Genomic DNA, 25,867 nt, shown 5'->3' on the forward strand with positions numbered 1-25,867 from the left:
CGGCTGTCCACTACCCCTTTCTCCCTTCTTTAATAAATCTCTATTGATAAGTGAAACGTTGTAGGCCAATATATCTTTCAGATTCATGAGGGCTTGAGTATTATTGACTGGACACCGGCTGCATTTAAAGCGCACACACACGCACATACGCACACAGACACAAAATATGCAAGGCATTCACTTGGCAGTTTCTAATCCTTGCTAGCTGTGGCAGCTCAATAAGCTATTAGGCAGTGAGAGGACATGCATGCCAAATCTCTCGCCACAAGTATCCATCAGTTGAGGAAGGAACACCCACTAACATATGCAACCATACATACAGAGTAACCCCTGTAAGTACTACTTATTATCTCTCGTTTTGAGTAGTTAAAATCTTTTTTTAACCAAAATAATATTGGGAAGGAAACAAGGCCATAAGCTCAGACCATAATAGTTTAAACACTGCCCACTTTGTATGTATATCCACACTGGATGTTTTTTTTCAAAAGAAGTCATGCCTCTTCGGAAGTGAAATCTTTAATATCAAGGTTTTATCATCAATTATATTGCCAGGATATACAAAAAGAGGAAATATTTCAATCTACAAAATATTTAGCAGTCTTGATGAATAATCTAGGTTACATTCGATGAAACCAGGGGAATGCTCTATGTTTACCAAGCACTGAAAGAGAACAGATTTACCGATTAAGGAAAAAAAGAAGCACCTACTGCTCATCTGTTTGCTGTTTACCTGGAGTATTCAATATCATTGCTCTCACAGGCTGTGTTTGTCAATATATGCATATAATAATCTGAACTAGCATAGAAGCTCTACATGTGACACACAAAGCATGGCAAAAAAAAAAAAGACGTTGAGGATGTAGCACTGTTTGAAAAGATTTCATGACATTTTATTTGATTATTGTGCACTGTAGGTGAAGGACAAGGGTGACACAATTTATAAAAGCACCTTATGGTCCTTTAGTGACTCAAAAGCAACCCACGGCTTTAGCTTACCTCATTTTTCTTTCGTAAGAGTGAAGGTTGTTTGAGACAGGTATCCTCTCAGGTTTTTTGTACAATACCTGACAGTTCTCTCCTTCACTTCCCTATAGACTACAACATAGACTTTTCCTGAAGCTGACAAGATGAAAACACTTGCTGGAGTGCTGCTGGGGTTTTTTTTTTCTTTGTTTTTTTTAGCTGGTGGCTGTTGGAGAAAATAACCTCACTGAAACAATCCGGCCAAGCCATTTTTTGAAAGAAATTAGCTATGCAGCTCTTGAAAAAAAAAGTAAATGATTTATGAAATCGAGTTTAAAGAGCTGATCCAGTCTTAACTTTTGAGAAGCACTGAGTCATATAAACATCTGAGCATTTCCCACCGCTCACAGTTTGGTTTGGCTTTAAGCTTCTAGACTTGATCGATACTCACTCGATGGTTTCCATCCTGATGCTTTGTGACACTAATCTCTGTCTCCCACTTCTTTTCTTTCCCTGTTGTTATTTTTCAGTCTCTTTCCTTTTCCTGCTTCTCACCACTGGCGAAATATACTTTTGGTATTTTTCTGCACCTTATTATCTCCATCTTCCGCTAAATGAATGTTGAGGAAATCTCATTGTTCTCCCCTGATTAATCAATCCATCAAGGCCAACTTGTTATCCCTGCAATAATATCTCCAGGACCACATTATCCTGTAATCCCTCTCCCCCTGCTCCCCATCTCTGCTTTGGTGTCATGATATTGTTCCCAAGTCTAACTCCCATCTACAGTGATCATTTTCTTCCTCACTAATTCTTTGGGCACAGGTTCATCCTGTCTGCTCTTGAGTGGAAGTACTACATGTGGTCTCAGTGCTGCACGGGTGTTTCTGGAGATATAACTTAGAGGAAGAACAGCAATTTTACACAAAGACTAAGTAATGGCAGTTGAAGAGGCCTCTTAAGGGATGCTGGGACTGACAGAATCATGTGGTGACTTGCAACACGTTTAGCACTTCGATATCACTCTGTGGCTTAGTCTTTGGAATTGATGTAAAACACATTTGGAAAAGAGCCTTTGCAGTCTCTCCAAAAGATTAGATTTTACATTGTTATGAAAATTAAATCCCCCCCCCCCGTCTCTCCTTCATAAAATTGAAGTATATGAATCCATAAACAATAGACAAGTAGCTCAGGCTGAGACTGAAATGTAAAAATCTTTAACTTTTTTATTATTGTAGATGGTGGGCCATATATTTTTTCTTCATCTCTCCTCCAATTGGTGAAGCATTTTTAGTTGTGTGACATTAGGTGCGTTTCAGGGAGTGCAGGTTTGCTTGACTACATACTTCTGAATCAATCCACTCCTTTGAGTAAAATCATTTGTCTTACACTATGACATGAAATAGTCTTTCTGTTGATGCAGTCCAGTGAGCACTGGAGAACTACAGTAAATAGCAGACAATCAGCACCATGGGGGGTCTGACTAACAGCAGTGTCACTTTTTTTTTTCTTAATCGAGCATTCTTTCTTTTTCTAGGCATAGCTACTGACTATCAATGAAAGAAAACGCTGTACTGTTTCTACTTTGCTGTGTTTTACTCACACAAACACTGTAAAACTGACTGCAGAGTATTACAAAATTAAGACAATTAAAACCCTGTAAGTCAGTGTGAGCGGTAATCTAATTGCTATCTGGGCAAATTGATATTCTTGCAAAAAGCCCAAGTTCCTGTGTCGAATAGCTCAGTTTTTGGCCACATTTGTGACCAGAATGACGATTCCATAGATCCTTTGGTAGGCTGTGAAAATAATTATAGTGACGTAGCTAAGTGCAACATCCATTTGATAATCAATACAGTGCCAGCTAATCAATAGCACTGATTTAAAACCAGTAGCCCGAGCAGTGGTATGATCTAATTACCGATTAACTAATCAATAATTATTGAACGCTCTTAGAAAATAGACTGAATGCATTTTTTAAGTTGATATATGCACACATTCACACGTTACCACCGGTTTCCGCACAAGAGCAACAGCTCTTAATAGTGCTATATGAGACCAGTGTACCTCATAGTCAGGTATACTAAAGACAGAAACACCCAAGGCAACACATAGAAATCTCTTACATAAGCCCATTAAGAAAGATTCACATCATGCACACATGCTGACATACAATCAGCAGGTTCCCTCCAACCATTAACAAATAAATAGAACACATTGGATCTAGGCAGCATCTTGGCCATTTCAGATGGTTTCTATCTATTCCACTCTTTAGGCCCCCACCAGGCATCAATCATCTAATGTAACACATATGTACATATATTTGAGAAGCAAGAACTGCGTAATATAATGGGTGGTGAAGCAATGCAACACGACACATAAATGTGCACAACAGGACACCTTTTACCATCACTAAAGCTTAGAGATGGAGAAAGCACAGAAAGAGGCAATATTCAGAATCACGAGCCACATATATTTTTTTTCCTTGAAGAATGATGAAAATCAAAGACCTCGAAAAAAAACTAGAGGAAAAAGGGATAGCCACAAAGATGTCTAGCATTTTTGTCTGTTTCTCACTTCAAAGACAGGATATGAAGAATTCACAGCAGTGAATCTTTAAAGCACTCATGGGATGTACTCAAATCGATGCTGCAGGCGAGACAGACAGCTGATGAGCAGGAGAACCACCATCATAAAGGCTGCAATTGTCATCCAGCTATCAAATGTCTTCATGGAAACTAATGAAAAAATAATGGTTTGGTATATTAGCATGCTCTCCTTGCTATGATTTAATCTTTCCTTGATTCATCTCAACATTTTCTCGCACAAATGTTTGTCTGCCACTTTATTCCATTGTTTAAACTTTCAAAATGTCTCCTGCTGCATCACGACAGAGACAGAGATAAAAGGCTGGAAACTAGCTAATCAGATGGACAGATATGCAATGGAGAAAAAGTTTGATGTCTGACTTGATAGCATGGGTGAGGCAGTCTATTTTTATTCTTCAGGGCAACCAACTAGTTACCAAACAGGTGAAATGGATCTTTTTGAATGTGAATAGAATTTAGAAAGAAGACATGCACAGATTTACACACTCATCACCTACTCACCAGAACAGTGACGACTCGCAGAACAACTCCCCTCATGTTATTTTCCAATTTCCTGTCTGTCAGGGTGCCATTCAATCCATGAACTGGATCCCATGTGGCCAGCTGCAATGTGCATGCACAAACACACAGAGAGACGTCCAACAGTTAGATTTGTTGCAATCTTAGACACCAAGTTGCAATTTATAGCAAAACACATAAAAGGTCAAAAAGATGCAAAGATCTGAACTGGAAACATAATGGACGGTAGCCTTATAATTATGTGTACTGTAACTACCAGCCAAAACTTTCAACTATCAGTTATGAAGTATGCACGTGATGTGATTGCTGCCCCGAAACCATGTGCAAAAATGTTTGTAATTTCTAAAGCTTAACATGTTTTTGAACGAAGTATGTAGTTTTTATTCTTAAAAAACATGTGATTTTCAACCGCTAACCTACGTATTTTCAATACTTAAACCTTAAGAAACTGACAAATGACAGTGAAGTTGAGAGGCAATCAGTGGAAGGCTACCGACAATAACCTCCTTTATAGTCACATGTGTTTTTTGGCATGATAAAAGAGGCAAAAATGTTATTATTGTTAAAAAGATTAAAAAATAATAATAATTCATTCATGGCCAAAAAAATCCATCCAGACTAAAGGTTAAAGGAGCAGTGTGTAATAATTATAATGCATATAACTATGTTGTTAGTGCGATGTGGTCACCCTATGAAACGAGTCTTTAAATTTCGCCTTTTTATTTACATATACCGCGGTCCGCTCTACACAAAGAAGGACATCATTTGCATCGCCAGATTACAGTGGCCTAGAACGGACAAAGGGTGGCGCAAGCGCGATTTGCCGCTGCTTTGCAGACAATCAGCTGATTTGATTAAACAAACGTAATGTTTTCTCAGTGTCCCTGTTGAAAACTGTTGATTCACGTAAGTTTATTAGCCAAAACTACTGAGTAGCTTTGTTAGCTGGACAGAAATGACTCGGTGTCATGTTACGGAGATCAGCTGATTTCAATCAAAGGGGGTAGTGTTTGCTGCATGCAGCATCAGGACGCCATAGTTTCTTCGAAGCCTGGAGTGTTGCGTTCATTCCGCACTGGGAAATTACAGAATCTGACGAACAGCATAACTTCCACACTGCTCCTTTAAGTACAAAACCTAAACAACTAATACAGTTGGGCATAGAATAGTACTGATGAACCCAAGTAACTGTATATCTTGTAAGTCGTTCCCTCCCTCAACCCCCTCAAATGAAACATTTTTTGTATTGAATTTTTGATCCACCATTATAATTATTCATTAGCAACTTAACCTGAAAAATCAAATTATTCACATAAACAGAGAGCATTGTTGGTGATAGCAGTACTGCATATGTGCAAAAAAATATACTGATTTTCTAGTCTGACCCAACATATGTGTCTATGAAATTGCATCATAAACCTCCTCTGGACCACATCATATAATCTTTATGCTGCCTTATGTTTTTAAGAAAATATAGTTTTTAGATTCACACATCAAACTACTCAGACTTCCCTGTGGACAGAAAGGTAATAGGAAAAAAAAAACAGAAGTGATTTATCTGTCAGATATTCAAAGGCAAGCACACAACTACACGTGCATACTGTGATGACACATCGCACAGCTTGGTTTCTGCTTCAAAGAAAACCCACCAGAGAAACACGGGGCATGCGTTGGAAGAAAATATAGAGTAATCATTTTTTTCCAAAGTTCAAAGTTACTGCTGATTGTACAATTTAAGTAAATTCTGATCAATGTACTCTTGGGATCAGTACTTAATGTAAAACTTAGCTGAACTAATTTTTATTTTGTAGTGCCATTTAGTTAACGTTTTATTGCCTTTGTGAAGTATTTCTGACAGAAAAAAGCCAACAGTTGGTGCTGGCTGTTGTGAGCCAAGAGTAGATTTACACCAGAAGCCTGTATTAATTCAATAATCCATTTATTATGGCCCTTGGTCAACAATTGTATTGTCTTAGAAGTGTTGACCAAGGGCCACTGGATGATGGTAAATAAATCGGATGTTTATTCAAATGGGACATAATCCATAACTTAGTGATTTTTTTTTTCAGCATAATTACAAGTCTGCAGTGTATCTAGAGATCTACAATATGTAACAAGCGATCATTCTCTAATTTCTGTTTTTCTCTGTTGGACATAATTTGTGTTGCTGAATTAGCCGTTCTGGTTTTGCAGTCCATTACGATGTCAAAATGAGACACTGATGGGTGCAGTGCACTGCTGAGCACACTGCCCCCAGCTGCTGAAACACCGATGTACACAAGCTATGCTTTAATTGTAATGCTCAGGGCAGCTGTGAAAACTATGGAAGCTCAAGACAGATTTGACAACGATAAAGCAAAATGGGTATGAGTTGAATGATGTTTTCATTATCAGCGATACTGGTCCTGCTTTGTTTTCAGTAGTATCCAAGGCACAGGGTGGCAAGGTACGGCCCTCTTACCAACATGCATGTGGGCAGCTGCAGCTCATTTACATTTAAATCATTGCACACTGAAACAGCTTGTTTGAACGGTACAAAACCAGGGGTATATATCCACATCCTGAGGACGTGTGAGACTTTCATTAACTTGTTAATAAAGTGTACTGCATAAAATGAGAGTTTTAAAGGTCATCTGCTCCATTGTAGCTCTCAACATGTCATCTTCACAAGTTTATTCCTCTCAGGCCTCTACAGATGCTGGTCTAACTTTATCCCCACCTAAAATTCCTCTCACATCCGTTTACAGTAGGTTTTGTCAACATCTAGAATTCTTAGTGGTAAATTGAAAATTACCTCTAGAAAAGCTCTTCCTAAGGTCAGCTTGAGCTTAAGTCTCATAAACAATTACTGGCAACACCAGAGTTGAAATGTTAGGCCTTAATAAAAGCAAGTTGAAAACAAGCTAATACACGGCCAGATTAGGGCAGTCATGATTACTAAGGAATCCAAAGACATTTTTTAATGACAATCTAACTCTATTTAGGGCTTTAATCCTAATCATTCTCAGAAATACAGGGAGTCTGGTGAGTTACAGCACAACCTCACCCACCATGTATTTGAAGAAAGTGAAAATAGTGAAAAAATTTGAGAGAGTCTAACTTATTGCTGTTTCATACAGTGTTGTTTTCTACACTGCTGAGGTTACAAATCACTGTTGGGATTTCACATAGTAAAATCTAAAAATACATGGATTGTTTATCTGCCTTTGAGAAAGTCACACAGATAAAGGCAGACAAACTATACTACATGCTATCCTTGTTTTAGCCTGGAGGGGGAGATGTGGAGCTGGTGGAGCATGTCCCTTCCCTATTTCATAACCTGCAACGGTATCTGTAATCTATCTGTACACATGTAATGAGAAATACAGAAAAGAAAAAAGATAAATAGAAAAAAATAAAACCTCCAGTACTCTTTTCGGCACAGTCGCAATGTCATCACAGCCCTTAATCGCAGCACGTGAATGTGTGAGTACATCCTCCTCTGTACACATGTGCTGCATGTAGCTCATGTTTGTGTGTTCTTGCTGACATTTACTTACAAATCTGGGAAAGGGAGCTGATGTGAGCAACAGACTGGACACATGAAAAGGCAACAACAGAGAGGCACAGAAGGAAATACTATGAGGTATAGGGGACACACAGCAGGCAAACAAGATTGTGATGTGTGGTGAGCAGAGATGAGCAGAGACACTGTAAAAGGTGAAATTACTACATAGCAGCTGCTCTAAGTACTTGTGGAAATGTGACAGTGTACAATCAATATAATACATGTGGTGCAACCCAATGTCTCCATAAACAGCCAATAGGACAGGGAAGCTTGCAATCATATCAAAGCAATTGTACGATAGAGACACTCACAACATATGGCGTATGGTATGTGGAATGTAACATTGCCTGTCCAATGCCATTAGAGCTGCAATACTTAAATTTAAATATTTGTATAGATATCATCAGTCATGTCATTGTAATATTTAACAATATTTAAGGGAGTTGTTCCTTTCCACAGTCGCCACAGGCATGCTCAGGGCGGGAGATTGGACTGAAGACAAGTTTCGGTGCAATCTGTTGGTTTCCTTAGCTAGGATATTGTTTTTGAATTGGCTATCCATGAATGAATTGGATTATTTTAAAATTAATTAATTGGATTTCATTGGATTATGATTACAATGAATTGAATTCCAATTGGCTTGAATTGGACTATATTATTGAAGCGCCTTGAGATGACAATTGTTCTAATTTGGTGCTATATTAACAAACTGAACAATGATATTTCACGTTATCCTAACATTGTGCAGCCCAATGTATCTGCAAGAAGCATCTGTTAGACATTCATTTAGTTACCAGGGCAAGTGTCTTCTTAAGTAAAAGTGTAAACATGACAAATGCAAATTGAACTGGTGTTTGCCTCTGGCCTTTCAAGGTCAAATCCATGGGGAAATTTAATCAACAGTCAAATGGAAATAAGTGAGCCTTAGTAAGAACACCTGCCACCTCAGACTGTAATACTGACCTGCACGGAGCTGTTCAGCTGTCCTCAGCATCAAACTTTATGTTTCAAGGTCATACTGATTGCATAGGCTTGGATTTGATGATGATAAAAGAGTTTCAACACCAACACAATATGTTCTTATTTTACTTGTGTTCCCTGTACTGTGTGTACTGTCAGACTTTTATTGTTGCTTTACCTTAAAGAACGGTACTTATTCTGATTCCTCAGGACTGAGTAGTGAAGGACATACTTTTTAAGACTGCTTTGATTATTATGTTGGTGTCTATCTGTAAATGTGTAAACATCTATTTTAGCTTTTGTTGAGCTGCCGAATACCTCATTCACACCGTGAAATTAACAGATACCTCGCCACTTTAAAAGAAAACTGAAATCATTTTGCAGAAAAAAATCAACAATAAACTCAATTCCAAATGTCATTCTCACCTCTGAATCTGAAAAATGGTCTGTAAGTACTTCAAACAGATTTATCAGACAATTAATTCACTTTATGATTTAGCAGAAGGTGATCTAGTATCAGCTTGGCATAATAAATTCCTCGGTAGCCTCTCGGTAAAAGAAGCTAATGTCACCAATATAACTTGTGAGCAAAAACATCCTATTAGGATATTCATGACATCAAACGATCTTAGAAGCAGTCTCTAAAAGTATTTTGATTTCCACACCATTTGAACAAAGATAAGCCAGTTTGTTGACTTTGTACTCAGCAGATGTCTAACCTTACTACAACAACATGCAGGGGACTCACCTGTTAGCTTGCTACTCACCAAAGAGAGGCAAGAGGCTCGTAAAAATGCAATCACCAATCACAAAGCAGGATTTGAATATATTTGAAGAATTGAGTGTTTGTTTAAAAGTTCATTTGAACTTGTCTTTTGGCAAAAGAGACAGCTCAATCGCTCAATAATGCCTCATTGAGATCGTCTACAGCACATTGTAGTCATTGCGTGTTATGTCAGTCATTTCTAGCTCCTGTGTGCTGCTTTTTATTTCTAATACCCAACATTTGGAGATGAGAGAGGCAAATTAAGATATTATCCAAAGTAATAAACTTCTCTTTGAAGTTCAAGTGCAGTGAACAGTCATTGCAAATAGAACAATTCAAAGCTTGGCTTTGGCACATGACTCTTCATTTTATTCATTCATTGAATATCATCTTTTATATAATTAGTGAACAAAGACCTACCAAATTACTCATTAACTATAGTTAGAGGCAATGCATTTTGTCTTTAAATAGATTAATCCGATAACCATACATTTTTTCTTAAACATTACAATGAGTTGGTACTGTCTTTAATTTCCTGTCTGCGATTCAAAGTGGAAATGAAGACAGACATAGGGAAATAAATCTAATAAAATGAAAGAGCTCTTGTAATATTTCAACCAAATTGAATCTCAATACACTATGCAAAATATTTTGGCATTAATATGACAGAGACGGGTAAAGGCTGCCTTGCATTTTTTTGTGTTTGTGGACATGTGTGAGTAAGGAGCTCAATCAGCAGCCAGGCTAGCATAGTGGCCCACTGCTTCTGCTTATCTTAACAGCTCCAGATAAGGGCTCATTCCACTCCCCAACAGAATGAAATAAATGTGCATTTGCACCCTCTGTGCCTCAACCCTGAGAGTGTGGACTCAAGCTTCAAAATACTGACATTAGCAGCTTTCTATTTCTGTAACATTATCCCCATTTTCCAGCCTTTACTTCCATCTGTTAAGTCTCTGTGGATGTATTTCAATGTATCCTTTCTTACCACAGTTTTCATTTGGACATTTGAGATCAGAGCCAATAAAAATAGATGGGTGAAGAACTCCAAGCAATAATACCAGATATTTGACTCCTAAACATATCAAACATTCATAGAAACAGGTTACACAGGTTATTTTGAAAAAATAAAGTAAAACAAAGAGGCAACTCTTTAAGTTAAAAACATCTGCGACACGTGCCTGTGTATCAGACAATTGCTCATTGATCTAAAATATACAGAATTTGGTTCCTCGTGTTCTGCTGAATAAGTCATTTAAAGCTGCATGACACTATTGCAAATGTTATTCAGTTCATTTCTACTCCAAGCCACCACGTTTGTGCTTTGGATATTTCATTTTGATGCCTTTAAGTCCTGGATACACGAGCACAAGAAAACAACATGGATGTGCAAGATGATTTGATCATGTCATTCACAGTGGCAGTCAGTGTGATTTTACAGACGTGATAGGAAGTGTTTTGATCAACATATCAGCAGTACATCAAACAAGTTGTTGTAGAGAAATTAGAAAAAAAGTCATTTTAAGTCCCTGTTGACCAAACCCAACCCAAATAAAAAAAAGCATGAGAATTTTACTGTGAAATTTAGATTTTGAGGACTGAGTTTAAGAAAGTCACAGTGTGAGCGTGAAAACATATTTTTGTCCACTGGATGTGAGTGAGCTTGTGTAGATGTGTACGAGCACACACACTTTGTGTGTACTAGAGCACTGTCAGGCAATGGTGACCTGATAAACAACCTACAATACTATAACATTAAAGAAAAAATGGAGATACACTTTAGTAACCCTACTACCCTCTTTCTCACCAAACTCGTACAGTACACACACATAGAAACACGCACACAGACCTCAGGATGTGTAACTACACACATTTAAAAGTAATTGGACCATCGACCAGTGCTGTGTGGGGGCCAAAAGAGTCTTTTACAGTTACTACAAGACCTTTCACTCCACAGAAATCACCCACCTTTTCCACATACGCACTTCTAATAAGATGAATACAAACTGTATAAGAACACAAACAGAGGTTCTTTAGCCTTGATGGTATCTCAGAATCACGAAGGGATGCTTTGATATTCCATACATCTATTGCTTTGTCTCCCCAGGGGAAACCCATCAAAGTTCACTGTTCAACAAACTGCAGCTCTTAGTCTGATTCTTGTACACATGATTCAAAGCAATTCAAAACAGTGAAGGTGACAAAAAAAGTGTACAAATTGCTGACAGCAATTAGCAGCTGCAACAAAATCAACATGCATACAAATAAATGTGAAAAATAAATGTTGTCTTACATTACTGGATAAGAGCTCATGAAATTTGAGCAAAGCAATGGTTTCATTAGCTAAATTCCACATCTCCTTCCTCGTTACATCATGATCTCTACCATAGAAAGGAGTGATCATATGTAAGCTTTCTAATGCAAAACAATGCTGAACTGTTGGTGCAGAGTACTTAGTAGTTTAAATGATTATTCATCACCTTCAGCTCAGAATGTACTGTAGGACTATTTCTCAAATTCATAAACTGTTTGCCCAAACCTTGTTTCACCTGTCCAACACGGGTGTGTTGCTTCCAGCATCTGTAGCTCTGTAACCCTCTCTGGTGGCTGCAAAATGCTCAAATGCTTGCAATTGCGGTAAGGAAACCATAGCCAGGAGCAAACAGACAAGCTGCAGAGGTACAAGCCAAAAAGACGTTCTTTCACAGTATTTTAACTCTCTCTCCCATCAGGTAACAGAGAAGCAAAAAGTCCAAGCTGCACTAGTATCAGTGCTCTGCACAACCAGTTGCCTGATCTCAACAACAATCTGTTGTTAATTATCGCTGCTACAAAACCTAGTTCCCAGTATGTACTGTAGCTATTTTATTTAATTCATTTCAATAGCAGGTGTCCCACCTCATTCAGATTCTTAAATTTATTTCACAGATAATAATATCTATCATTAATCCTTTTTACTGACTCGCTTTAGTTGATAGTGTTGTCCTCAGTAATTGCAACAATATGACGAAACTGTAAAAAATGTCTGCTCCATTATAATCACCGTGTTTTTGATAATGAAACTTCTCTGTGGAAAGAAATAACATATGAAAAATCCATTTAGGTATAGATAGAACCAACTGCCTGCAGCCTTAAGCGGATAGCATTTTAGAAAAACAATTACAAGAGCACAAGAAATTTCACTGGGACATTAATAACTTGTATCAAGTGTAATGTAAAATGAAGCATGGTCAATTAGAAATGCAGCTATTTCCTGTAAGGCTGGATAATTTCCTCAGTGCACGGACAGACTTTTCGATAGCATTTTATTTCATTTACATGAAGCAGAATCTTCTCAGGGTACTTAAGGTGAAACTCGACTATTCCCACGCACTTTGTAATCTTTCCTCTTTATCACGATAACACATTTTCACATTTAGAGAAATATGTGCAAGGCTCACGTGTGTGCAAGAAATAAAAGAAAAAAGAGAGAGACTCTGGATTTAAAGGAAAATAACTGTTCAATTAATAGAAACTGGTTTGCTGATGGGACTCTTAATAACATTTTTTTCTGACACAGAAATGACCACTCCTCCCTGTTTCTTCCTATGGCTTTATGCTTGGGTGGTATCATGCATCAATATGCAGGATTGTGATTGCGTTGTTGCTTTTTTTTCTTCCATATGTTTACAGCAATCAGGCTGATTGATTCATACTTGCTCAAAATGACTGCAACAATAAGTGGAATTTTCCGCTCGGGGACACCCCTTGTAAAGGGAAGTTTACTCGGAGCAAATGTGAACCATGGTGGGTACCTCGAGGCATGCATACGCTATATGAAATATATTGAAAACATATTTTTGAATGTAAGTGTACTCGACTGAAAAACACTGACACACCATTTCTCAATTCTTTAATGCTATTTGATGTTAGGATGGATTTTTAAAAGTGAATAATTAATCCTGTCACCTGCCACCATACTGTCTTTTTTAGCACACCACGGGTTTGGAAATGTAATGATTGAACAGAGTTTATAACTTCCAAACTTAAAGGATGTTCACGTAATTACTGTGGTTCATCAGCACAAGCAGAAATAATACTGTTAGTCTGAATATTTATGAAGACATTCTCTATAATACTCCAGTTTCCTCCCACTGTCAAAAAACATGCATGTTAGGTTAAGTGGCTACTTTAAATTGACCCTAGGAGCGTGTGTGTGTGTGGATGGTTGTTTGTCTGTTTGTCCCTGTGTGGCGCTGTGATGGACCGGCCACCTGTCCAGGGTCCATTGTTTAGTGCCCATCCATCTCTAATTTTCTATAGTTTTTTTGGCCTCACAAGTCAAGGTCAAACAGAGTAAAATAGGTTAAAAGAGTGTGTGGTGCTTATGTTCACCAGGTTTGAATGAAGTGGCCAGTAAGAAATGTCATATCATATATTGAGGAAATATATGAAAGATTTTGATGAAATAGAATACCTAGTATTGTTGGGGAAATCAAAATGGCTTTAGCAAAATACAAAATACAAAATAACATAACCTGCATCTCTTTCACAATGTTTCAATGCATATAATTGACACCAGGCTCCTTTAGATGTGGAATGTACAAATAACATGTGGGAAAAAATAGATACATAAGGGGTGTAGACACTGTACATAATAAAGAGCCTGTAGAAACTGGACAGTATTCAAAAGGATGTCCTGGGCACTCACAATCACATATCATAACACAACATCAACAAAACTCTTTCACAATACCACTGATCTTTCTCATATGAGAAATGCACAGAATTTCAAACCTAAAACTTAGACAAGGCGGAAGTTCAATACTTGGGTGTCAAAAACGGTGGTGTGGAAGGGAGGACCCAGATGCAGAACTCAAGAAAAAACAAGATTTTCTTCAAAATAGGAACAAAAAGCGCGACTGGGCAGGATATCAATAATCTGAAACTGTGACAAACAAAACAAAACAAGACAAGACTATGGTTAATGAAAACAAAGACAAGATTAAGACTATGGAAACTAAGAGGCAAAAACCTGACCTGACAAGACTGTGAACAAACGTGACTTGAACCATGGGATGTGAGATGAGGATTCTGCAATGGGCTGAACAGGTGACGTGAGTGAAACTTAACGTGACAGGGGGAAACACATGACAAGAAATTAACCTAGAATCTGAAAACAAGACAAAACAAAACTCAAAATGTGTCGTTTAGCATGATGAGTGCAATACGGGAAAAATAGAACTTCTCTACTTCTGAAATCTTGATATTTTTGTAAGATACACTGTAAAACAAGACATTATGGACCTGTGCCCAGTGGAATCCCGAGGTTAGGCTGTTGACATGTGACCATTTAAAGGAGAAGACACAAGCAATTTGATGTCAGTGGGTTTATATTTGGCACTTTTGTGAAATGTTACTTGGTTAAATGTTTGATTGGGGCCCCATGTGAATATAAACTGTAAGTGCTACTTTGTGTCTTTGGTTTCATTTTTGCTACTTTTGATACACAGAAGTAGAAACATTACGTAGAAAGAGTTGACAAAAAAATAAAGATAAGTACAGAAAACAAATCCAAAAGCATTGTATGAAATATTGAGTTTATTGATATAAGATCATTTGTTCTGGACCTGCAGACTATATATTTGGGTTTGCTGGATCACTTACAGTCTTTTATACTCTCTGGCTCCTATACACTCATATGCACACACAAACCCACACACATGCAACTATAGTCTACACAAACTGATCATTACAGTAGTGACAACAGACTTTGATCTGATTTCCCAGATGAGCTGCAGGCTGTGTTATTGCTTGCTTGAATTGTTGGGGAGATGCGTGGCTGCGTGTGTACACATCAGGGAGGGTTAGGATGTAATACACACATAAATATATATATATATTTATTTCAAACTTAGTGCTTTAATGTGCTTTCAAACACAAAACTTTAAATGAATTAGTAACTTATGATTAAGATGCATTATCTTTTAAATGAATGTCTGCCTCTTTATAATTGAATAGCTAAGAATTGCTTAATCAATAATTGCCTTAATACACAAAAATCACGAATGCAATGAGTTTCTGGAAAATACCATTAAAATCAATTAACCTCAGTGTTTGTGATATGCTTTGCAATACATTTGTTTACATAAAACCAAGAGATACAAAAGCATTCAATAGGCTATGTAATTGGTGTGTTTATCTCTGTATGTGTTTATATTTATTTCCCTATTAATTTTAGTTTAGAGGAAATAAATAAAAGAAACACCGCAGGAGAAAGAGGAATAGAAGGACCAAAGGCAAAGTGCTGAACAGAGAAGGACAAGAATCTTTGAAAGTTGACTAAAAAATGATGCTTCCCTCCCTGCATTTACTCCTCCCATAGATACTTTAGTATGAGGAGAGGTCTCAGACACTACAGTAATTATGATAAAGAAACTTGTAGAAGGTTGAGATCCTCTGGGGAATACAAGTTTGATCTCATAGAAATTATCAGCAAAGTTCTCCTAAAAAAATTAATGAGAGAAAAACTGAACTTTATTTATCCTGTCTTTTCAACTTTCTTCTCTCTCCTTCCATCATCGCTGCAGGTCTCCCTGGTGCCTGTGATAAGTGGAGGCAGGTAGATAGACAAATTGCTCAACTCAGCTCTTGTCACTCCCTTTGCAATCATACCCTCAGCTGAGAAAAAATGTTGCAGAGCGGTTACCACGATATAACATTTTAACCAAAGGCTGGTGGTTAGCATTCTCTTGTATTTCATCTGTTATAAAATACTTTAAATGTATGGCCAAAGAAGGCTGGTGGCAAAGTTCTTACAAAAGTGAAAATATATCCATGCCTACGTGGCCAGACCCTACCACTGATAAATGCAGACAAAGATATATGATGTACAGATGAAGATGTTAAGCGATTCATAGAAGTTAAGCGGGGAATAATCTAAATACCACTGGGTTATGAATAATACATGCACATGAATGTATATGTGAGGTAAGAAATCAAGCATGTGAATATATTACAAAATAAGCTGGAAAATGTGAGGGAATATTGGAAAAAGGAACATACATTCACACCTATTCTATTGAGACTGTCCTCCTGCATAAAACACGCCCTTCTGACATTTGTTGCAGGTCGATATGAACTATGATTAAATTAGAAGAACATGCAACCTAGAATGATCGTGAGGGCAATTGCGTGTGGAGGGTAAGAACGGGGTCAAGAACATTCATGTAATGTTGTAAAAAGATTGTCTTTTTTATTTTAACCCATACCGTCGTCCTTTTCTAACCCTAAACAGTTAGTTTAGTGATTCGTACCTCCAACCAAGTGATGCTAAAGCCTGTAGCAAATAAGGCAATGCCAAAGTTTCATAACATGCTGTGCTTACTCCTAACAATGGCAAGCTGTCAAACAATGTCCATCATAGTGATAGTGGCATTGCAAAAATAATGTATTTTAGCTTAAACTAATATCGTTTTCTAATTGTAAGGAAATAATGTTATCATCTAAACCCAACCAGGAAAGTGTTTTAGTAAAATGTTGTTGTGCCACTAATGGAATGTATTTTTAGTCTCAATCTCACATTCACTCAGTTGAAAGTGCAGCATTAACCTGCTCCATCCAACCATCTCTCATTCCGCCTGATGCAAACTTTTTGGCTTCTTAATTATTACTATGAATTTTGCTCTGATGTGGAAACCCTTTACAGGACAGAACTATGTGTCGTATTTAGGGCTAGGAACAAATTACACATATGTAAAGCACTTTTCAGTGTTTTCAAGCTATGACGAGAGTGTGGTCAGTGTATGGAGTTACAATCTTGGGATAAAAGCAGCACACATGACAGGCCAATCCTAAGAGTGTAGGTACAATGTGAAAACTTGGATTGAAGACATTAGCATATATATATTTTTTACTTGTTCTTGACAGGGTAAACATACACATCCATTTATAAAATGCAGTTTTGATCCCTTGGTTGATTTACTACAACCACACTGATGGGAATTAATAGAATAAATCCCTAAAACATACCATGCCATACTTTTTCAACCTTAACAGACTATTTCACATGATTTAAAATTGCACTGAAACTGCTAAAACAATACTTCCAGAACACACATATAAGCTCAAGCTTTTAGCGGGTTTGTACAAAATGTTTTAAATACAGAGTAATCCTAACATAACCAGCTGTTTATCAAAGGATTTGGTTAGCTGTTCAGTTAACTGATCACTTGGTCCATAAAACATGCCTTAGCTATTACAACCTTGACTGGTCTGGAAGACAGTTGAGTGCTTAACGTCAAGTTCTGTACCTCTGAAGAAACGGACACTGATGTCTATGAAGTCTCAGTGAGTGTCTCATGTGCAGACAGTTAGGAGCTTTTTCACAGCCAGCCTGGCAGGAGGATACACTTGGCACACCTCACCTCTTAGCTGTCCAACACACACACACACTCTCTCTCTCTCTCTCTCTCTCTCTCTCTCTCTCTCTCTCTCTCTCTCTCTCTCTGTCTCATAAACACACACATTCAGGCATGTCTACTTTAGTCTGACTCCTGCTGTTCACAAAGAGCTTGTCTTTGAGCTGGGTATGTCAAAAAGCTGTCGTTTTGTTGCAGCAACAAATCCTTTGACCTGTGTTGGAACCTGACATTTCTCTAGCAGGAAAATACAAAAAGTACAGATCAACACAATGGCCAAATATCAGGAGTCTTGAACAGAAATAAATGATTGAATAGGTGGATCGAAGATCAAAGGTATCAAATAAAGTATAGTTTTCACTGCGGTAGATACTTCATATCAGCATGTGTCCTAAGGGGAATTGGGAAGGGGGCTTAGAATAGGGAGGCAGTCAAGGAAAGGCCAAGTTAAAGCCAGTGGCAACAGCTTCCTAACTTTCCTTAGACAGCTAAAAGAAGTTGAAGTCAAACTAAAGGGATACAGACCTTTAGATCCACTTTATCATACGGAAACAGAATGAGAATCAAATTCAGGTCACATAACGCTTTTCTCTTTGTTCTCACCTAGCTGTTCCGTTGCTACAGGTTTCCAGTTCAGGAAAACCTGACACTGCTCTGAAAATGGCAACTTTTATCAACTCAGAATGTCAAATTTTAAAGCGGACAATGTTTGAACATCTTGTCCACATCACCTGTGATAAAGAAATAGAACATCACTCATGGCAAACCAAATATATCTTACACATTTCTCCCTTCTCTTCTGTGTTTCAGCAAAATAAGTGCTAGTCATACTTTATTTGAACAGAGAAAGATGAACACATTCATAATTTCCCATGTGAATCATTTAATATAATCACTATGCACCGAGTTTCAAAACTGAACTACCTACAATTTTGTTGTTCTCTTACAATCCTTCATTTCTTAATTTCTTAATTCATTAGATTTTTTTAGAATAGTTAGAAAATAACAATTTAAGTAAGCCAAACAGTAACAGAGTTCATGGGGCATGGGAGTAAATGAGGTAAACAGCAGCAATAAGCAGGAGAAAAGTTAGCTGAACAGAGCAGCTAAACCTCCAGAGAGTTAGCAGCAATGATGACATTGTGAGTGATGAGGAAGTTAAGGAACTTTTCACAGACCAGAATGGTGTGGTCGCAAAGTAGGCTGTGTATTGAATGTGTACTCATACTTCAGACTCACACAGAATCTCTGTGTGCTATGTCCTTACAGTAAAAGTATTTTCTGTCTGTATGGTTCATGTGTGTCCGTTGCTATGTAAATATCTTGAAAGTGTGTCTATAAATGGTGTGTGGGTGGGTGTATATTCACACACTCGTGCATTTGTGATCCACAGAGGCATGCAGTGCTGGCTGCTGTAATCCGAGGTTTACACGCTGTAATGCTGTCGAAAGCCTGCAGGCCTTGCTGGCAGAGAGAAAGTGAGAGAGCAAAAGACAGAGAAGGAGGACATTACAGAGACGACAAGAAAAAATAGCTATGGGATGGGTGGTCACAAGGGACAAGAATAAAACTGATATATGGAAGCTTGAAAGTCGAGATGAAGAAGTGAGGAGGGTGGACATATACTATAATGGACACATGCAACATCATGCATTTAAAAGGGAACAAGAAAAGCGCGAGTTTGAAACAATACATCTTTTGAATGGTGCAATGAATGGCTACAAGCATGACAAACTAGAAACAAATAGAAAAGTAATGCACTGCCATAATTTGTGAGCCGTTTCTTTCATGAATTGTTACTGTATTACCATGATTTATTCTTTGCCATGATAATTATATGTCCACCAATACACACAGAGTAAGAGCTACCTCAATGCATTATGTGTGGTTTCGGTCTGTTATCTTTGTCACGGCTGCTGATCTCTGAGATATGCAAAAGGACCCTTTGGCAGTGGTGCCTCAACACACTAGTTGTGGAAGTATCTGAATGCTAGGTTTTTTTTGTTGTGTTTTTTTTTTGCCTGTTTGCTTTTCAATGTTTTTTTTTGTCCTAACTAGTATTTGCCTAGGAGACCATGGTCCAAGTCTCTTGAAAGTCCCACGAGTCACTATCGAGCTGTCAATTTTTAGTATCGTGACACTCTTAAGGTACTAAAATTTCTCAGATTTAGGCACATCAACTATTTGGACAAGCGAGCATTTGGAAAGCATGCTCTTGCATGCTTTGCTCAGTTTATCATGTAAAATGTTTACCAGAGAAATTGATGCTTTAATTAGGATCAAGACAAAGCTTTGGTGAGAGGATGTGATACTAGAGTTTTATTTTACCAGATAAGAATCAGTTTATACTACACTGCTCGTCCCAAAAAAAAGTCACCACCTGGATTTAACTAAGCAAATAAGTGAGAGCCTCCCATTGGATAATTACTGCATTAATTGTTATGTTTCAGCTGGTAACGAGTTATTTAACGGTAACTAATGCGATAAGTAGCTTCTAATTTCTTAAACATCCATGTCGGAAGACATCCTGTGGTCGTGGAAAAGATTTGAATCTGTTTCAGCAGGGTCAAATTATTGGCATGCATCAAGCACAGAAAACATCTGAGGACATTGCTGAAACTATTAAAATTGGGTTAAGAACTATCTAATTTATTATTAAAAACTGGAAGGATAGTAGGCAACCATCATCTCCGAGGAAGAAATGTGGTCGTAAAAACATCTTGAATGATTGTGATCGGCGATCACTTAAACGTTTGGTGAAATCAGATCGTAAAAAATACACAGTAGAACTCACGGTTATGTTTTATAGTGAAAGTAAGAGCATATCCACACACACAATATAAAGGAAGTAAAAAAAATATAAAATCACCCAAACCTCTGCCAAAAATTCTGAAATCTCACACTTTTTTATATCGCAACAACAGAAACACAGATAAGACACGAAAAAAATTATTTAATTGCTGAACATTCTAGTATTGTAAACAGTAACTCATACGATTTTGATGACATTTTTGTAATGTTTTGATTTTCTCAGATTAAGTAGAGTAAACTATTCTAATTACTCAATGGAGATAATACATTTTGGGAACACCCATACTTTTTTTTTTTCAAAATAAAAAAGCTGACTGAACCTCCTCCAAGTGTGGGGATTCCATCATTTTTGCCCTAGGTTGCATAGCTCAGTGACTTTAGGTTCTAAATGGATTGATAGAGAATACAGAAAATGTGAAAAACCAGAACGAGAGAATGAGATGAAAGAAGACGCAGGGAAAGGAAATTAAATGAGAAAAAAGGGCCTGACAAGAGGTGGGAGAAGAGGGAGGGAAAGATGGATGGCATATCAAATCAATTTGAATCTCCTGTAATCACTTTAGTACGTGTAACCACAAACACATAAACACTCACATACACACAGCAGCTTACAAACGCTAAATCTTTCTTGCACATGCTTATTAGGAGAGAAAATCTACTGTAGGCATAAGATGATTCACTCTCAGATAATCCATGATATGATTGTTTTCAGATCTGTGATAGACTGAGATATGCTGACTATATGTGTAACTGTGCTGGTGGAATAAATAGGAGTCAGCAAATAAATAAAGTCATAGAACATGAAAAAAAAAATCTTTTTTGCAGAATTGAACATAAATAAAACCATATTAGAGAGTAATTTAGAAAAAGTGGTCAATATGCTACAATGTTAGACTTCATCCTGTTTCCCCCACTTCTTGTAACTTCATTGTTGCTCAGAAGAACAAGAATCAACATCAACACAGAAAAGGTCTGTCGTCGCAATAGGTGAGGTATCAGGTTGTGTATCAGGACATATTAAGAATTGATCTGGTCCTTGACAGGTCTTAAAATTAAATTACAGTGTATATATATAAAGAGAGAGAGAGATGCGTGTCTAGAAGATGTTAATCCTGCACTACATACTATACTCATTGGGACCATCACAGAGACCAAAAAGCCACGACAGCTGTGGTGATTGTAGAGATTCTTGGCTACATGATAAACAACACAAGCAGTAAGGAGCTGTACCCCCCATGGAGATGAAGGTTGGAGGGCAATATCAATAGAAGGAAACTCCCAAAGAAATACAACAAACTCTTCATACCTGAGGCACTGGAGACTGCCAAACAACAACTTACAGCTCTGGCTACCTGCCTGAGAAGGTACATTTGAGAAAATGAAGCCAGGAGAATAACTAGGATGTTTTCCACTGAACCATCCAAAGTGTACTCTCAGCGGCAGAGTAATATGATGACAATAGACCCACTCAGGGCTGAGACAATACTGGAAGAGCATATAGGAGAGAGAAGCATCACATAACACCAAGGCTCCATCACTAATAGAGCTCCGATAACAGGAACCAGTGACCATCACAATGGCAGACGTCCAAGAAAGAGTCTCAAGTGTGAAGAGTGGGCCTTGACAAGATAAACACCTACTGGCTAAAGAAACTAACTGCACTCCATGAACACCTAGCAGCACAAATGAACAAATGCTAATGATTGGGACTCACACAAACTGGTTAATTCAAGGTTGGACAGTTCTGATCATGAAAGATCCCTAGAAGGGGGCAGTTCCAGTAAACTACCAACTAATGACCTGCCTCTGCACAACATAGAAGCTCCTTTCTGGCATCATAGCTGATAAGATGAAGAGGAATATGGCTCAATACATAACTGGGGCCCAGAGGGAAATTTGAAGCACCACCTGAGGAGCTAAACACCAGCTACTGATCAACAGAACTTTGAAGTAACCATCAGCCACATCAAACTGTATACCAAGACTGAACGAGACATCAACTCACTAATACACCTCACAAGGATCCACAGCAAGGACATTGGGATGTCATTCAGACTAGATAAATGTGGCCACATGATATCAAAGAGAGGCAAAATGATCACAACTGAAGGGGTAAAACTACCAGAGAGTCAGCTGTTTAGAACAGCTATAAACACCTTGGGGTCACACAGGCAAAGGGCAGCCATGAAGAGGCTGCAAGGAAGTAAGCCACAGCCAAGTACCTACAACGAGTAATGTAGGTCCCGAAGAGTCAGCTGAATAGGAAGAATAAAGTCTGAGTCATCAACACATATGTCCTGCCAGTCATCAGATATCCCATTGGCATAAAAACATGGCCAAATAAGAAGATAGAAGCCACTGACATCAAGACAAGAAAACTCAAAATGGATGGAGGGTTTCACCCCAAGTCCAGCACCCTGATACTGTACACCGAGTGGAAGGACGGAGGCCCGGGGCAAATGGGTGTCAGAGCTACTATCCAGGAAGAAACAATAAACGTCCAGGAATATTTAAGGCTGAAACCCAGGGGAAACCCAGCTGAAACCCAGAGGAAGGGAGGAAGCATATATATATATATGTGTGTGTGTGTGTGTGTGTGTGTATACATATTGTTGAACAATATGATGAATGAGCCCTTGTAAAAGGAAGCATGTGGACTTCACTGAGTGCATTATCAAGTGTTTTAGAAAGACATGACTGCAGGAATTACCTTCTAACCATTAATGGTTTTCATATGGTTCAGACAAAGAGTAATAAATCCTTAAGTGGCAAGGACAGAGATGGATGGCTTGTCACTTTTATTTAGAAATGACATCACCTTGGTGACATTACATGAAAGAGCATTTCTGCAGCCCACATATCGAACAGTTGGCATGCCCAGGGAGTTTTCACTTATGGTCTTGGTTGTCGTTCCCTTCTTCTGCTGATTTGGAAACCAAATGAAACATCATCTACTCATTAAGCCTGATGTTTCTGATTTAGCATTCTCACCTTATATTCTTGCAATGTGTCTATTTTTTATAAAATTCTTGTTTCATGACCATTAGAAAATTAAGTGCTTCCTGATATTCACAGGTATCAGGTGGTGTTTCAAGAACAAAATGGTGTAGCAACCGACTGGACCTACAACACAATTTGATCTGAAAAATGCCCTGCAGTCAGTTCCCCCTTGGTTTCTTTATCTCTTTAAGGAGCACACGGATAACATGTTATCCAAGCATATAAAGGACATATAAAGGACTGCTACCAGTGTTTTGAGGCAGGATGTACATTTCTATTTTTTTTGTTACTCCTTTGTGTAATGACAGGCTACTGCTTTAATGAACACTTAACCAGTAACAAGAAGTGAGATTGCATATCCCAGATATCATGGACCAAAACATTGCAGGTGGGGAAAAAAAAAAGACTTGCTGTTTCCTTGCTGAGATTTTCCTTGTAAAGTAGTCTTTGGGAGTTAACTACTGCCAGGGGAAATCTCATTATGGTAAGTGTACACTGTTTGTGATGGAAAAACTTCATACAGAAAATGAGGTCTTTGTAATTATGAGGGGAATAATTGGCTGGTATTTTTAATAGCTTTGGGCCAATATTTACAGATTATTTAGTGGAAGAGTGAAGAGGCCATGACTGGGCTCTAGAGGCAGGATTATACCTAAGAATTGAAGACGTGCAACTCTTCTTTGTTGTAAGAGATGTATGCAGTGAGAGAAGCAGGGTTTTGAAGGTGAGTTTGTGTTTGAAGGTGTGTTTTGTATGATCATACACATGCTTGATATACACATCAAGAATATGTCTACTAATATAATGCTTTTAAGGACAGAATGAAGCAAAGACTGTGTGTACCTGATGTACTGGTGGTAAAGCTCTTTCATTAAGCCCATGATTGCAACAGCCACCTCTTTTGCTGGTGCCAGCAGTGATATTTGCCAACAAGCTGGCACATAATTAACTTGAAAAAAATCCAAAAGGTTTAAGGGAAGTTTGCCATTTTCTTATTAAATTAAGGTACTTTTAGGCTTTCAGTTGCTACGATCTGTCCAGTTGACAACAGGTTCTCTTTCAAGCTTTGCCTTTACCTCACACTGATTTCTGATCAAGAACACAGTCTAATTGGATGATTACAGAATGTTAACCGCATTTGAACATTATTCATGTTTTTAGCCAAGCATGGACATATTGCTTTCAGTATGAAAAATAAAGATGCATTTGATGCAATTAAGCATCCGTACTTAGTCTGGCCTGCTAGTGTAACAAAGTATTGGTCCACAAAATTTGTCCCTATTCTTGATTCTAATCACATAATTCCTATTCCTTGCTCTGTAATTCTTGATCAGTCTATCCGCCCCTGCAGAGCTTCTGTCCCGCCTCATAGTTTTGGCTGAGGTCCGCCTCCCCATGTTCACAAAACCACGGTGTGTTTAACACAAGGACACAACCTCAGTGTCAGACACCACTCGGCTCCCTCTTTCATTTCTTTGCCACTAATCTTTCAGTCATTCTCTGCCATTTTAGTAGTGCTGTGTTTACAACCAAGTCACAGGCAATTAGCGCTACCCCTTATCTCTCCTTCATATTTTCGCTCCCTTCAGTCTTTTCATCCATCTATCAACCCTTACATCCACTTTATATCAATAATTACCCAAGGACTGACAACCCATGTCATTTTCCTATTCCTCTGCCACTGCCTATCCATCATCATCTCTCTGTACTTGTCCATCCATACATCCCTCTAACTTTAGTAAAAATGTAAGGGCTAAAATGGGACCATATCTAGTTTTTATTCTCCCTACTCATTTGATATATCTTCCTGCTTTCCCTTCCTTCCCAGTGTTTTCCACAGAACTCGGATCACTTTTTGGTTTTACCTCAGTGAACCTTCATTGTTCTATCCACCCAGGCATGTCTGTCTGACTTTTGTTCCCTCTCTCTACTCTAAACCAAAGCAATGTTGTATTAATAACTTGACATCTAAGACTGCAAAGATGTTTGTCAATGCCCTCCTTGCCTCTATGTCTTCAGTGTACATGCAGGCTGCCTCAGACAAAACGTCACGTAGGTTCAGTGACAACATAGATTAAAGGAATTACAACAGTATTGTAAAATAAAATCATATTGTAAATATATGGAAGATCGTATAGATTTATTCAGATGTTTGCTTTCTGTTTTTTTTTTTTTAACTCTGAAGTACACTTCAGTTCATGTTAAAATGAATATAGGCACATCTCATACTGCAGTGGTAGAGATATTCAAGAAGGTAGAGGACAGGCATCAGACATATAATCCTGATTTGCAC

The 25,867-nt window shown here is 38.0% G+C and overlaps 1 protein-coding gene across 2 annotated transcripts in view; it reads right to left on the reverse strand.

Annotated features, from left to right (window-relative positions):
- Nucleotides 1–25,867, reverse strand: part of grid2 (glutamate receptor, ionotropic, delta 2) — a 456,461-nt gene that overhangs the window by 106,266 nt on the left and 324,328 nt on the right. For both annotated transcript variants that reach the window (XM_072387763.1, XM_072387764.1), the window contains exon 9: nucleotides 4,074–4,175. In XM_072387763.1, coding sequence (XP_072243864.1) covers nucleotides 4,074–4,175 — 102 coding nt within the window. The remainder of the gene's footprint in view (nucleotides 1–4,073; nucleotides 4,176–25,867) is intronic.

The sequence above is a fragment of the Leuresthes tenuis genome, unplaced genomic scaffold (genome assembly GCF_036924035.1).
Source record: "Leuresthes tenuis unplaced genomic scaffold, fLeuTen1.0.hap1 SCAF_6, whole genome shotgun sequence".
Lineage (NCBI taxonomy): Eukaryota > Metazoa > Chordata > Actinopteri > Atheriniformes > Atherinopsidae > Leuresthes > Leuresthes tenuis.